General features: G+C 41.1%; 1 protein-coding gene across 1 annotated transcript in view; it reads right to left on the bottom strand.

Annotated features, from left to right (window-relative positions):
- Positions 1 to 16,961, bottom strand: part of LOC128741379 (heparan-sulfate 6-O-sulfotransferase 1) — a 56,695-nt gene that overhangs the window by 25,094 nt on the left and 14,640 nt on the right. The window contains exon 3 of the mRNA XM_053837163.1: positions 6,601 to 6,934. Within this exon, the coding sequence (XP_053693138.1) occupies positions 6,601 to 6,934 (334 nt within the window). The remainder of the gene's footprint in view (positions 1 to 6,600; positions 6,935 to 16,961) is intronic.

Genomic DNA, 16,961 nt, shown 5'->3' with positions numbered 1-16,961 from the left:
CTTACGGAGGCGGAGGATTGCTTCGCGAGGCACGATACGAGGAGCTTCTTTAAAACGATCAACGGAATCAGAAACCAGGGGTGACATTGCGATTCTCGTTTCGAGTGATCAATGGGCGAAACGAACCAAAAGCACTCGAAACGAAAATCGCAATGTCACCCCAGACCGCGGTAACTCCTGTTATGTGCAACGACAAGAAGGGAAACCAGATTATCGAAAGATCGGAGGTGGCTAGGCGTTGGAAACAACATATCGATGAACTGTTGAACGGTGAACAAGATGGAGCTTTCAACAGAAACAGGCTAACATTTGAGGGCGATGGACAAGCTGTGGATCCACCAACTTTTTACGAGGTTGAAAAAACAGCTAGAAGGTTAAAAAACGGCAAAGCAGTTGGAAAGAACGGCATCCTCGCCGAACTTTTGAAATTCTGGAGCGTGTATTGTGCAATCCATCAGGTTGTACAGAAGGTATGAACGTACGTTACGTACTGGTTGGAACGTCTCATATGCCCCATTTACAAAAAGGACAATCGAATGCAGCAATTATCGAGGCATTACTCTCCTCAATTCTACATACAAAATTCTTTCCCGCATCCTGTTTCTCAGACTGAGGCCGTTGCAAGAAGCCTTGGTTGACGAATACCAGTGCGGTTTTCGAGAGGGATGCGCTGCGATGCTTCTCGATAAATTCCGGGCATTCAACTTGACTCTTTATTTGTTTATAGACATGTAGGGGTTGTGGATGTGGACGATATCATCGGTGTTAACCGTAGAGCTGTGAAAGAGGCATACACGCATCTTAAGGAGGAAGCTGCGAAGATAGGGCTTATTATAAATCCTACCGAAACAGAGTATATGAAATGGTGAAGTAAAAATGCAGATAGCGACTGCCAACAGGGCCTTCTTCGGATTACGTAGCCCGTTGAGGTCCCGTAACCTGCAATTACGTGCAAAACTCGCGCTCTGTAAGATGGTAATTCTCCCGGTAATATTCTACAGCCACGAAACGTGGGCGTTGAAAGAAAGCGACCGACAAGCTCTTGGCATTTTTGAGCGTAAGATCCAGAGATCAATTCTTGGAGGCATATTAGACAAAGGAGTGTGGTGCAGGAGCAATAATCACGAAATATACTAAGTATTCAAAGATGCGGATATTGTGAAGCAACTATAGCACGCTGTAGTCCAAGACCGAGAAACGTGCAGACGGCTCCAGGATTCGACGCGGATTTAATAAACGGATTGTCACCGAAAAAGTAACTAAGTTGTGGTAGTGTGCTACAGCTGTACTATTCGGTTGAATATGATTCTATACGTTCATATCTATATTTATCATTTCATTGGAAGAGTAGTGAAAAGAGAATGTATTGTGTTGTGGTAAGGATGTACTAGGGCAGATCAAATTAGTAAAATATTTTCAACGTCTGAAAAGGGCTGGTAAGAAAAACAATCTTTGATTTTTGTATGGTAACATGACAGTAGTAGTTTTGTTCTCGATTTTGTAAAATTGTCTTCAAATGCACATTTTCACCAGGGTAGAAAGAAAATACACATATTTCCGATCTCATTGTAGTCCCAGAGAAGGTTCGAAAGTATTAATTCTAGGAAACTTATACAGTGAAAACTGCAATATTCAATTTATTGTAAATTTCTCACCCTTTCGAACGCGATCAATTATAACCGTTGCGCACGAAACCATCACCAGAATCGTCGCGGGTGCAAATTTCATTGATTTTGTCAAGTAAACCAACGGCTTATAAATGTGCTGGGCAAACAACATTTATCTCGCTCATAGCCAGGTGATTTTTGCCTGCGACGATTTCAAGCTATAAATCTGTTAAAATAAAAACTGCCGTACCCGGTGATAGCTGCTACCAACGTAAAGGGTGTCCCACATCAAATTGCATCACGGAAGAAATGCTGTAGAAAATTACCTAATCAACCGATCCTTTTCAGACAACAAAATGTAACCCATTAGTAAGCTTTTGGCATATTTGTTTCATTCAACTTCAATACCGTAACCGTATGCTCGCACCTTACGCTTAACTCCACTCAAAAAGTTTTGTACAACCGAGCTGCAGCTTCATCTGTACGGAAATCCACTTTTACTTCACCCAATGGGTAATTTTCTACAGCGTTTCTTCCGTGGTTCAATTTGATGTGGGACACCCTTTATATTGACAGTTACAGTTACAGGCATTGTTTATCATACCTTAACGCAAGGTGTTTTCTGGTTTGCTGAGTTCATTAATGAAATTAGTTAGATACGAAATGAATTATCGATTAATAGTGCGAGATTTTGTTCTGAAATGTTATCGAAGTGCTCGAGTAAGTTTCATAACACCGTCGTCAAACCCAAGAGATTCAGCATAGTTACATTGGTTTCCAACAAATGTTTTGCTGAAGTAGCAGAAGGAGAAATGTTTAGGACATAATCAGAAAATGAATACCAACAATTTGTTTATTTACACCAAGCTCTTCCAATTAGTATGACTAATAAATGATCTTATAAAAAAGCACTTGTTTGATATAGGGGAGAGTAGTCAACAGTGAGACAACAGGAACAGTGAGACATCGGGAATAGCTTCGACATAAAACAGACAAGATCCATGATATTTTCCTGCAAAGTAAAGTTTGTGAATCTATATCACATAATACAATTTGAGAAAAATTTGTTAATTTTTTAGTATATTTTTCAACAAAAGTCGTTTTGGGGGGGGTCAAAGTAAATTTTATTGCGATCATTTTCAGGTGATTTTTAACGGCAAATCGCATAACTAATCCAAATTAATTTTACTACATGGCATCTCATAGGAATGAGAGATAAAAATAAAAAATGTAAGACCATCGAATTGTTTGCTAACACCATTATTTCACTATTTCTTATAAAACATTCCTATTGGGAACAGTGAGACAAACAGATGTGGGTAATTTTCAAACAAAAAATTTGTATTTTTTTGAAACGATGGTTCTACAATTGATGAAGGGACGGTAGGGGAAAGAAATGAAAATTTTGGTGAAGGAGGGGGAAGAGCGGAAAGGACTAAAAATTTGTGTTGAATTGTAAATCAATCCATATAAATTTATTGTAAATGAGTTCTGAAGTGTAAGTTGAAGGTCAGATAACCAGGATTTGACCTTTATATGAATATAAATGTGAGAAAAATCGGAATTTTCAATAATGCACAACAATAATGTATCCTTTATGCACAAAATAAACAGTGAGACCTCTAAACTATTCTTTGTAACCAAAAAATATGGTTTAAGTTTAATTCTAATATGTGTCTCAGTATTCAATACTCGTCTCACTCTTCCCACCTACTGGGGAACAGTGAGCCAAAAAGACACCTTCACATTTGCGTTTGTAACTATTTTATCTTTTAACCAAAAGGGCTGAAACTTTTTTTCAGACAACTAGAAGGAAATACCTCTCAAATGGATTGAAGTAACTATCACCAAAAAATTTTTAAAATTTTTGGAAAAAAAGTGTCTCACTGTAGACGTCTCTCCCCTAAACAGTAATTATCTTTGTTTCAGATGTTCGTGGTATAAAAACATTTTTGTGAGTCAGTACTTTTTCTATCAATACACCCACAAAAGATTGCATACCAGGTAATACCGCACTGGCGAAATCTGAAAGCACTTGATTTGGAACTACGGATTAAAGAACTAGATAAGGAGAAACAGCTTGCGTAAAAACGATAGTATACATTATCGTTGCTGGTGAAATCTATGCCTATAAAACGATTTCTGTCTGTCTGTCCCTATGTTCCTTATAGAATCGAAAACTACTGAACCGATCGGCGTAAAAATTTGCATGTAGAGGTTTTTGGGGCTAGGGAAGGTTCTCTCGATGGCAAAAGACGGGGGGGCCCCCACCAAGAGGGGGGGGGGGCTCCCATACAAATCTATGCCTATAAAAATGGATTTCTGTCTGCTCTATGTTCCTTATAGAATCGAAAACTACTGAACCGATCGAAGTGAAAATTTGCATGTAGGGGTTTTCGGTGCCAGGGAACGTTCTTATGATGGTTAGAGATCCCTCCCCCCACTAAGAGGGGAGGCTCCCATACAAATCTATACCTATAAAAATGGGTTTCTGTCTGTCTGCCCGAATGTTCCTTATAGAATCGAAAACTACTGAACCGATCGGCGTGAAAATTTGCCCATAGGGGTTTTTGGAGCCAGGAAAGGTTCTTATGATGGTTAGAGACCCCTCCCCCTACTAAGAGAGGGGCTCCCATACAAATGAAACACAAATTCCTGCATAACACGAGAACTAATCAAGCAAATGGAACAAAATTTTACATGTGGGTGTTTTTGGAGACAAGAATTTTTTCTATGGTGAATTAAGACCTCTCCCCACTTTAGGAGGGAGGCTCCAATACAAATGGAATACAAATTTCCTCATAGCTCCAATAACAAGACCACCAAAAACTATCAATAGTAACATTAGATAATCCAGCACGAGACGGCCATAGGCCGCAAGTGTTGCCGGCGACCTGCCGTCGGAAGCGCCGGCCACTGCGGGGGCAGCCCCCCGTCATCTAGTAGAAGATAAAAGTAAAAGATCGTTTGATCGTGTGATCGTTTTAGAAATTCCCTTGGATAGATGAAAATACAATATTTGAACGAAATTGGACACACTCACTCGTCGGTAACTTTTTACTGCGCGAGTAAAATCATTGAAACTTTAACTGTAAGTAGTTGAAAGTATATTTTTTACACCGGAATAGTAACATCAATCAATCCAGTGCACTATGGGCAAAAATGAGAGAAAAAACGAATGCAATCAAGATACGACCTGCAGGTTAATAAAATATACGTGTTCCTTAGTAAAATTTTCCGGAAAATCGCGTGGTGCCGACCCCTTTCCTATTTATCATCGGGAAGTGCCCCATTTTGCTCATTTTCCCCTATTTTGAATATTTTTCACCCTTATTGGACTGTTCCAAGCAAGGCTTTGAGAAAACAAAAGTTAAAAATCTAATAATTTTGAGTAAAAAAGTCCGCAGAAACGAATAGGGCTTATCTCAGTTAGTTTAAAGCACATTTTTTTTTTTTTGTTGAGCTCCTGTTGTCAAACCTATCATACCAAACGGGAATTCAACCAAAAAAATTAATGTGCTCTAAAATAAATGAAATAAACCCTATTCGATTCTGCGGACTTGCTTGCTTGGTATAATCCAATAAGGGTGAAAAATGATAAAAATAGGGGAAAATGTGCAAAATGGGGCACTTCTCGATGACAAACAGGAAAGGGGTGGGCACCACGCGATTCTCCGGAAAATGTTACATAAGATCACCAATATTTCATAACCCTGCAGGCCGTATCTTAATTGCGTCCGTTTTTTTCGTTTTTGCCCATAGTGCAGTGGCTAGAGTAGCTTCGGAACAAGAAAAATTGCGCCAAAATTTTGGACGGTCGCTTCAAAAATCCAAATGCTTTTCATCGAAGGATCGGTAAACAACTTCGAATCGCACATTCAACCGCATTCCATGGGGTAATATGAGGTAGCTTCAGCAAATGCGGCACTGCAGATCCGAAGAAGGCCAGGATAGTAGTTAACCAATTGTGGCGTCAACCCAATATTTGGCTTTGGCAAAAGAGTGCAAAAAACGACATATTCTAGATTACACGTATACAAAGTTCGAAGGGCTCCAAACCGGAACAACAAACAGAACCTGATAGCCAAAACTCGCGCAAGGAAGTAGTACAGGAAACGGCTTACAAAATCGTTCGCTTCGAATCGGATAATGAAACCTACATCAAAGCCGACACTAGACAAATGCCGGGACAGAAATAGTAGTAGCTGTCGAAATTCGCTACAAAATTCCTAGTGGCGATCTGCGGATGTGGCAAAATAAGTCAGCTATTCGTCACATCAGGAACCAAAAGAAAAGTCGTGACTTCTTCCGGGTAAATTCTACTATTTATATTTTTCTGATCAGCGGGCTTCATCAGTGTCTGTCTGTTTGAAAATAGATAATAGATAGATGCTCATCAGCAAAAAAAAACTTTAGTTACATCCGGAACCGTCAACGGACAAGTCTACAAGGACTAATGTCTCCAAAAGCCATTTCTGCCCTTCTTGAGATTGGTTAACAAGTCGGTCCTTTTACAGCCTTGAAAGGGGTTAAGGTAAAAATGCGAATGTTTGTGTTGGGAGAAGATAGAAGCCTTACTGTGTCTCTTCTTACATAAATAACTTTTAAGCCCAGAGTGCTTGTATATAATACCAAAAGATCTAGAACGAAACGAGTTTTAGAAAATGTTTCTAAACTTAAAAAGTAATCACCCATGCTAAATATTATTTCAATATTCCCGCTTCGAAGTTAGCTTGAATCATTTCATACGCAAAGTATAGTGTTTAAGGATAACTATTAAAAAATAATTCACGATTTATAATTCAGAACATCATCAAATAAACCACAGCGGATATTAAACACAAAGCTGAAAGACAATTGGTGATTTATCAAAGCAAACATCCGGTATCAATGTCTAGCGAAATGCAAAGAAGACGTTTCCATACATACATATCATATACAGAAAAGTCATTGATGGATAATCGCAGCAAAGATAACCCTTCCAAGCACTTACCATTATAGCACGGTGGAAGCTCTTCCGGTGTGGCCGTTCTGCCCAGACACCAGTGCCGGGAGTTTTTCCAAGTTGCACCACGTTGCACGTGTCGGAACTCGGACAGATACCGGGCGATCGGTTCGCGCAGCAGAGTAATGTAGAAGTATCGCCGCTTGGCAGTTTCGCCTTCGTTCTTGTCCAGCTCCTGATCGACGCATCCGGTCAGTTCGGTCCAGTCGGCATGTAAACCGCATTTCCAGCCAGTTGAGTAGCGCGAGAAAAGCCAGTTTTCGTTGCGATGCGGCCGGAAGCAGTAGCACCGTTTCTTCTTTCGCTGACATGTGCACGGTCGCTGCGACGAAAGCAAAACAGATAGACGAAACGAAACGGTTACCAAAATGGAAAAGTAGAATTTGGTATTATTTATACTTTTGTGCATTCAAATAACAAACACGTTCATTCAGTTCCCGAGCTAGCGTAGGCTTCAGCAACTTCCAAACGACAATAAATACATAATTCATGCTTATTGTTCGTTTTGACCATATTGGATGATTCCACTGAAAGAACCATGAATTGGCACAAGCGACAAATGCAGTAGAAAAACGACCTGTTCTACGTAACACTTTTGGCGAATGGCATAGAGATATGATATTATTTTTTTTGGAACGAAACGATGCCGGAGAAAGTGTTTGTTAACTGAAACCGATTGAAATTAATTGTAATTTACAGCTGGCAGAAGGTTATTACGATTCATCCTTATTGAACATCGAAAAGGTTGCTTATTTTGGCCAATGATTTATTTATTTATTCTTGCAACATAAACAACTGACCATCGGACTTAAAAAAAGAAACCGTTAAAGGAGGGCAGCTGAATGCAGCAATCGCAAAAGTGTTTAACAAACGATTTGAAAATATATTGTTTGTAGAAAAAACATCGATAATAAACAATTTATTCATTCATTCATTCATATGGTGTCTACATGTTTGTGGACTCGACCAGTCACAGACATACAGTGTTCGATCGAATGACGATTATCAGATGATAACATCGCAGACGTAAAACCTAGCTAATGAGGTCAACTTATGTCGAATTTGTTTATTCAATCCGGGTTGAAACTGGATGAATTTTATCTGTCAGATAGGAGCAAATGAACACAAAAAGTTCATCCAGTTCCAATCCGGATTGAATAAACAAATTCTACATTAGTTTCGAAAACTAAGCGAATGTATGTAGGTATGTGTGTAACTGAGTAAGCCACCTACTTGTTAAGCTCTCTGGAGTTTCCCGGATGCATTTGATTGATTTGGACGCTTTTGACTTTGATTATTTGTAGCTTCTTAATCTAATTTGTGGTAATTTGCGTACCTATGCACTTTCCGTAATTGTTAAATTATGTCAAGCGATAAATAAATTAGGTGATAATGTTTTATATCTTATTCGAAAGCTTTTGATTCATGATTTACGTAAATATAATTTTCGATGTCATAAATTTAACAACTAATTTGACTATTCCAGGTTAACCGTGTGTGTATGGTAATTATCAAGATATTTAATTTATATTGAATGATTGATTATGAAGAGTGATTCAAAATGCAGCCCAGCAATGACGGCCAAAGTTTTAATGGACTTCTTTCCGAGCTTCATAATAAAGCAGACATTTATCGTAATAAATATATCATGTCACGCGCTATTCTTCACCTTTTATAACAATGGCTCATTCTTCATTTCCTTTACTGCTCGTCAGAACTATTGACGTTTCCTCAGTTCACGTTGCAGTTGAAAAAATGTCACATTCGCACAATCTGTCTCTCGAATGCATCCATTGCATTCTTTCCTTCTAGCGAAACGTCGCTGGTATACCAATTTGCTCCGTTATAGTTAGATTGCGCTCAATGATGTGGATATTGTGTAGCTCTAAAGTCAACGTAACATGTAGATAGATAACTGTTTGCAAAAGCAGAGCATTAACCTGCTTTAATCAGCCGAGATTATTGCCCGGTAACAATAAACGTTAGTTTAAAGACAATCTCTCAGTTTACATACATAAATAAATGCGGTGAAGTCAAAGCCATATAGCATACATATTGAACGTTGTAGAGAACTAGATAATGCACCACCGACAATATAAGACAAAAAGGGAACGAAATTCCGTACCGATTGACAAACGAATCACGTCTCAATACTCAAAATATTTAAATTTGATGCAGTCTACATTTGCTCATGATCACCATAGAATCTGAAGATGGTTTCTGTCATTCATCGCAAGCAAGCTCGGCACCCATAACGCAAAAATTGTCGTCGACGAGTCATGAGACATGAGCGAGGGAAGAACGAGAATCAGGCAAAGTGCATTAATGTATGCATGAGTCGGTTGCATCCGTGCGTCGTTCGCTGCAGCCATCATCGTTTGCATAGTCTCGTCGCCGCCACCACTGCAGTATGCAATGCAATCGATCTTTATCATTCTCTGAACTCTGATCTGTGTGGCGTGCATTTTCATAATATTTTAGCAGAACGAATGCCGTGCGGAATATATTCACGACTTGAAATTGTTTTGCGGCCGTAAGGTAATTTTCCGCTCACAGGTATTTTCAGATTATATGGCTGCATATTTTTACATCGTCATTGGGAGCTCTGCCTGCATGTTTTTAATGCAGTGCAGTGGATGGTTCCATAATCGATTCGAAAACCACTCTAAATAGCTCTAACAGCCCCGGTGGCTGCACCTGTCGTGAGTGCGGGTTTTCAACACTTGCTTATCGACAACATCATCTCTGTCAATCTTACTTTTGGAATCACTAGTAAAACTTAGTATGCATTTCCATTACCTATATTTTCAATAAAATGTTATGAATACTTTAGTATTGTTTTATTGTTTTACAACCCATCTGACTTAAAGTCTAAATGAAGTACTATTAACACTAATAATAATCTACGACAATTGCATTGTCACCAAACGCTTGAACTTATTCAACGGTTCACCGAATTCAAAATACTCCTCTACTTGGTTGAAAGTTTTTATACACGATGCCACTGGTTCATTGCGGCCAAATTCAGTGCGGTGAAATCTGTTAGTCAGCAGTGACGTCGGTCTCAGAGTCCTTTGAGATGCTCGAAAGTTTAGGAGCGACAACAACTTTGGACAATCAATCTCGCCATTCAGCAGTTTGGCCACGAACAACGCCTGTTGCACCTTACGCCGACACTCAAGTGTATCGAGACCAAGCAAACGACAGCGGTCAGGATATGGGGGTAAGTTATCTGGATCACGCCAAGGCAGATTCCGTAGAGCCAATCGTATAAACCTTCTTTGCACTCGTTCAATTCGAAGGTTCCAATAGAGCTGGTGCGGTGTCCAAATCAGACAAGCGTTTTCAAGAATCGGACGGACTAACGCGCAATAGAGTGCTTTGAAACAATGTGGATCATTGAAATCTCGTCCAATTTTGGCGATAAATCCCAGCTGACGGGTAGCTTTTGAAATTATCATCGCACGATGCCGATCAAACGCCATTTTCGGGTCTAATGTGACACCAAGATCGTTAACGCATTCAACCCTTTTTAATATTTGATCATCAATTCTATAATCGAATACTATCGGCGATTTGATACGATGAAATGTCATTACCTCACATTTAGCAGTGCTGATAGTCAAGTAGTTTGATTTACACCAGTTCACAAATGTATCCAAAAGTGTCTGAAGACGACGACAATCCTCGATGCAACGAATCGTCAAGTAAATTTTAAGATCATCAGCATATACCAGTCTGCACCCAGTTCCTGGAGCAGAGGCAGCGTCGTTGAAGAATATGATAAACAAAAGTGGACCCAAGTTACTGCCTTGAGGTACACCAGATTTATTTGTAAACGGCGACGATAACTTAGACTCAAGTTTCACTTGCAGGACTCTATTGCACAAATATGAGCGTAGCCAGGTGACAAATTGTTGCGTAGCACCCAGACGTAAGACTTTGTCAAGCAGTGTTCGATGATTGATGCGGTCGAAGGCAGCTTTTAAGTCAGTATAGATCACATCCACTTGAGCATTACGTTCCATTTCGATTTTTTTTTCCATGTTGGGTATTTTTATCACTGCGACCATTTGTTTGATCTATTGTGATATATCCCCCATTTTACTATAGCTATGTTGTCAAGATGACGCACCACTATTAGAAGCGACCGTCATTGTTTGACTAATAGCATTTGTCCAGTCCGGTGATACATTTCGGATAAAGTGCACTACCGTACTGGGAATTGTTCTCCAAATATCAAAGGGTTCTAACAGCCCTCTGTCGAAGAACCTTTTATTTTTAGAAATCTTTTATTAAAAATTGCCGGACATCGGCATAACAGGTGTTCCGAGTCTTCCTTTTCTATGCCACAGAAGCGACATATATCATCTTGAAGTTTTCCCATTTGCTTCAGATGATAGCGGCTCGGACAATGTCCTGTTATTAGACCAGTATAGATGCTTAGATCTTTCTTTGAAAGCTCCAGTATTTTACAAGTCATAGAAATGTTTGGAGAGATAAACCGTTTCGACTGCCTAGCATTGAAGGTGTTATTCCAATTTGATTCCACTTTCCTACATTCCCATGCCTTCAGCTCCATTTTTAAAGCAGAAGCAGATAGGCTGCAAAAGGGCTCAGGTCCTATAAATTGATGAGAAGATCCGAATCTTGCAAGCGTATCAGCCCTTTCATTTCCATCAATTCCACAGTGACCTGGGACCCAATATAAGTTGACTTGGTTACGGCAAGATAATTTTTGGCGTGATTGAATACATTCCCAGACGTGTTTTGATGTGCATGTCGCCGACTTTAAAGCATTTAGAGCTGCTTGACTATCGGACATGATGCATATATTTGAATGTCTATAGTTTCTGCGCAAGCACACAGTAGAACACTCTAGAATTGCTTGAATTTCAGCTTGGAACACAGTTGGCCATCTACCCATAGAAATTGACATGTCTATTCCATTTCGATAATACAATTAGAAGTGAAATCTAGAAGATTTGTAGTCACGGAGCGGCCAGCAATGAAACCGTGTTGGTCCGAGGAAATGTAGTGTCTGGTACGTTGAATTAATGCGGCACTCACAATTATTTCGAACAATTTCGAGGCAGCAGGCAAATTCGTAATACCACGGTAGTTTCTGACACTACGGCGATCCCCATTCTTAAAGACCGGAAACATATAAGAATGCTTCCAAATCTCAGGAAATTTGCCTTGCGCAAAAGATTTGTTGAAAATACAACAAAGCGGTACAGCTAAGATTTCGGCGCAACGGCAAAAGACAACGGCAGGAATTCCATCAGGACCAGCACAGTGCGATGTTTTCAATTTCTTGGCGGCAGCGGTTATCATATCCGGAGAAATTTCAAAGATATCGAAATCGATGTAATCGGCTGGGACCTGCAACGTGGCATAATCAGCAACACTTGATGGTCCAGGATCGCAAGTAAAAACAGACGAGAAAAACGTAGCAGTAATTGATTGTCAATAATAAGTTATATATTTTACTCATTTCCAGATGAAGTTATGCACATCTGTGGGACGAAATTGGTCGAGAAGTTCAAAAGAAACATGTTTCTAGCAGAAAACAATAAATGAAAGAAATTGAAGCTGCATGGAATACTATTGGTTCAAAGACTACACAAAAGTTGGTCGATTCAATACCTAGACGTCTGCTAAAAGTAATTAAATAAAAAGGAGGGTATACACATGACTAAACAGGACGGATTTTAGAGGTGCCGATTGGAAAAATGTGATTTCTATCTCTTGTCCGAAAAATTTCCCACTCTGAATTTATTCAAGTCCAAGTCCAAGTCCTAGTCCTAGTCCTAGTCCTAGTCCAAGTCCAAGTCCAAGTCCAAGTCCAAGTCCAAGTCCAAATCCAAGTCAAAGTCAAAGTCAAAGTCCAAGTCCAAGTCCAAGTCCAAGTCCAAGTCCAAGTCCAAGTCCAAGTCCAAGTCCAAGTCCAAGTCCAAGTCCAAGTCCAAGTCCAAGTCCAAGTCCAAGTCCAAGTCCAAGTCCAAGTCCAAGTCCAAGTCCAAGTCCAAGTCCAAGTCCAAGTCCAAGTCCAAGTCCAAGTCCAAGTCCAAGTCCAAGTCCAAGTCCAAGTCCAAGTCCAAGTCCAAGTCCAAGTCCAAGTCCAAGTCCAAGTCCAAGTCCAAGTCCAAGTCCAAGTCCAAGTCCAAGTCCAAGTCCAAGTTCAAGTTCAAGTCCAAGTCCAAATCCAAGTCCAAGTCCAAGTCCAAGTCCAAGTCCAAGTCCAAGTCCAAGTCCAAGTCAGTGAGTTAACAGTGCCACCTAGGAGGTAATCGCCGAGTTGCTGTATAGAATGTATGTTTTGCAATATCTATGCTGAATTCTGAAGAGTTACTTTCTGAACCAGATGCTAGTTAATGAAACCTTGAGGAAGACGATGAGCATTACGGCGGGAGTTCCGCAAGGCCGCATCCTCGGCGTGACGATTTGAACCGGTATGTACAACGATGACTAATTTTGAAGCTGCCCAGAGGTGTAGTACGTGATAGGTGAAACACTGGAGGACATGGAAATGCAGGCGAACGATATATTATCGTCGATGGGTCAGAGCGCTACGAACTAAGTGGAATTGGTAAAAGCTGAATAGTACGTTCCGGCTCAAGGCCATTTGAGTTACCAGAGCGTACTGCATAATATCGTCGGACGCAGCATGCGTTATCGCTGGAAAGATTTCCATCGGCATCATGCTCGTGGAAGACGACGATTGTTACGGGCGAAGTAACACGAGAAGAGCTCAGAAGCTGGCGAGAGAGGACCGGCTTATATCGGTTCGGTCATCCTGGTAGAACAGGAAACATGGTGAAGTCGGCTTCAACTTGACCCAGTTTCTATCTAGTCACGGCTGCTTCACGTAATACCCGTATCGGTCTGAACAAGCCGCGACGCTAGTCTCTCCGGAATGCAGAGGGACAGTGGAAACAGCGGAGCACGTAATCTTTGAATATCGAAACGAGATGCCATCCCTGAGCGTAGACAGCATAGACACCCATCTGCGAGGGTGACCGTGAACAGATGGAAGTTATGTTGACTGCCATCTCTGGATCGTCTCACATCTCAACAGGTTATAATGAAATAGGAGAGACGAATCTTCTGCCGGACCGGCGGACATTGACCAATAAGTAAGTAAGGAGAGACGAGTACCGGAAGCAGCCCCAGGTTTGTACAAAACCCCCGCGAGGTTGGCCGTGACCCGCTGGAAGTTATGTTGGTAACTGGTTCGGTTTACATCTGGACAGGTAACGAAGTACCCAGCTAGCACCATGTCGTACATCAATGTACAATAATAATCGTAAATATCTCTTAACGAATTCGGAATCGTAACTCAAGCTTAACAAAGTCCGTCGAGTCGAGTCTGCAAAGTAATCGAGTTATCTATTTTTTTTTTTTTTCGTTAGGCCATTACAAATATTTTAAAAAGTTTTTGTCCCTCCGGTGTAGGGCCACTAAAGGGGAGGGGCAAAAAAAACACCAAGAGAATTTTTTAATCGAGCAAAATGAAATAGATTTTAGGCATTTTTATTTTAAGTTTAAACGTGAAAACCAAATCTATTCTTGCTTTTAATATATACGTTGTTAATTTCCATGCAAAAGCCTACGAAATAAAGACAAAAACGAAAGAAAATTTTTTTGATCGATTTTCGGAAATTCCGCTGTTTGAATTTCCATTTCTATTTCATGCTAGAAGCGTTAACTCAACTTGTATACTCATTTTTCAAGTTTTTCAGGCTGTAGAGCCCACAGACAATTGATTTTATAAAAAAATTAACTCATATCGTACAAATTATTGTTTTGCCCATTGATTTTTCAAGCCAATTTCCAAGGGGAGGGGGGGGGGGGGTGATAAAAACTTTTAAAATGATTTGCAATGGCCTTATTTGCTATAAAATTATCAATCCGTTTTAGGCTAATCTGTTGAGCTATGATGCAAATAAACAAATACAAACTTGTGAACTATTAATGGCTGGTAAACGGCTGAATAATGCGTGCCGTCGGTGCCTTCCCGAGCAAGGATTGACAACAAAAGTATACCAAAATTATTACATATTCTGCTGTTGATATCAAATAGAAAACATGTTTTGTTACCAACTCAAAATGGCACTTATGATGTATCAGACTTTGCTATCATTTTGCTTTCATTTTTATTGAAAGAAAATGTGTTGGTAGATTCTATATATGATGTAAATAAACCCTAAATATTTAAATCAATCTATTCTCACTTAAATTTTTTTATAGTAAAATGGTTGTTTCAAATTATATGATGATAGCAAAATAATGATGATATGATAGTAAAATGATAACTAATTCTGTTTTCCTATTAATATTGTGTAACAGCAAGATTAGCATTCCGTTTGATATTTTTGATAGCAAAAGTAGTATTCAATTTAATTTCACGGCGTGGAATTTTTGCAATCAATTTTGATATTTTAACCGCTAAGTCGACCAAAATGAAATCACACCGAGTATTCAAAATCCGTTACATCAAGATATCAAATTTTGTTTTCAATTTGCTCTAAAACCCTGCTCGGGTTGTGCACGTGTAGGCATAAAATAGACCCTACAGTGGTTCATAGCCTCTTATTCAGCAACTCCTATTCCTACCGCCTCGTGGTACCAGCCGGGATACGAGCAACTTTGGTGGAGATCGGGTAACCAACCCCGGTGGAAGCCAAGGTCGTATGCTGACAGGAAAGGAGGGCTCTTTCGAGCTTCGTTGGCCCTCCGGCGAAACAGGGGGTTGGTGTAGCAGGCTTTGCAAGCCGTCACCACGAAAAATATTAAAGCATGGAACGAAGAACAAATATATTCTTACTGGAACAATCGGAATAGACCCACGCGACGAAAAAGGACTATGGATTGGAAACTCGGGACGTGGAACTGCCGATCTCTCAATTTCCAAGGGAGCACTCGAGTGCTCTCCGACGTATTGAAGAGCCGCAAGTTCGACGTCGTAGCGCTGCAGGAGGTGTGCTGGAAGAGCTCAACGGTACGTACGTTCAGAGATGGACATACCATCTACCAGAGCTGCGGCAACACACACGAGCTGGGTACAGCTTTCATAGTGATGGGCGAGATGCGGAAACGGGTGATTGGGTGGTGGCCAATCAATCCTCGAATGTGCAGGTTGAGAATCAAGGGCCGATTCTTCAACATAAGCATCATCAACGTGCACAGCCCTCACCTCAGAAGTACCGATGACGACAAGGATGAATTCTACGCGCAGTTGGAGAGTGAATACGACCGCTGCCCAAAACATGATATCAAGATCGTCATCGGGGATTTCAATGCTCAGGTCGGCCAGGAGGAGGAATACAAACCGGTGATTGGAAGGTTCAGTGCACACCAGCGAACCAATGAAATGGGCCTAAGACTTATCGACTTTGCCGCCTCCAAGAATATGGCCGTACGTAGTACCTTTTTCCAGCACAGAATCCACCATAAGTACACCTGGAGATCACCAAATCAGACAGAATCACAGATCGACCACGTTTTGATCGACAGTCGGCACTTCTCAGACATTATCGACGTCAGATCCTATCGAAGCGCTAACGTTGACTCGGACCACTACCTAGTGATGGTTAAGATGCGCCCAAGACTCTCCGTTGTGAACAACATTCGGTACCGACGCCAGCCTCGGTTATATCTCGCGCGGCTGAAGCAGCCAGACGTCGCCGCAAACTACGCGCATTCACTCGAAGCTGCACTGCCGGAAGAGGACGAGCTGGACGAAGCCCCTCTCGAGGACTGTTGGAACACTATCAAAACAGCCATCAGCAGTGTAGCGGAGAGCTCCATCGGGCATGTGGCCCGGAATCAGCGGAACGATTGGTTTGACGATGAATGTAGGAGGGTGATGGATGAGGAGAACGCTGCGCGGGCGGCCAAGATGCGCAGTGCCACACGTCAAAACGTGGAAAGACACAAACAGAAGAAGATGCAGCGAAACCAAATCTTTCGGGAGAAAAAGCGCAACCTGGAAGAGCAGGAATATGCGGAGTTGGAGCGGCTGCATCGTTCTCAGGAAACGCGGAAGTTCTACCAGAAACTGAACGAATCCCGCAAAGGCTTTGTGCCGCGAGCCGAAATGTGTCGGGATAAGACTGGCAGTATTCTGACGGACGATCGTGAGGTGACGGATAGGTGGAAGCAGCACTTCGACGAACACCTGAATGGCGCCCAGGCGGAAAACCATGGCGGCGGGGAAAGCGATTTCGACGGTGCAGCAAACGGGGAAGAGGTGCCAGCCCCAACGATAGGCGAAGTTAAGGAGGCCATCATGCAGCTAAAGAACAACAAGTCAGCTGGAAAAGATGGCATCGGAGCGGAGCTTA

This window comes from Sabethes cyaneus, chromosome 3 (assembly GCF_943734655.1).
Source record: "Sabethes cyaneus chromosome 3, idSabCyanKW18_F2, whole genome shotgun sequence".
NCBI lineage: Eukaryota > Metazoa > Arthropoda > Insecta > Diptera > Culicidae > Sabethes > Sabethes cyaneus.
This window is presented reverse-complemented; position numbering and strand designations above follow the sequence as displayed.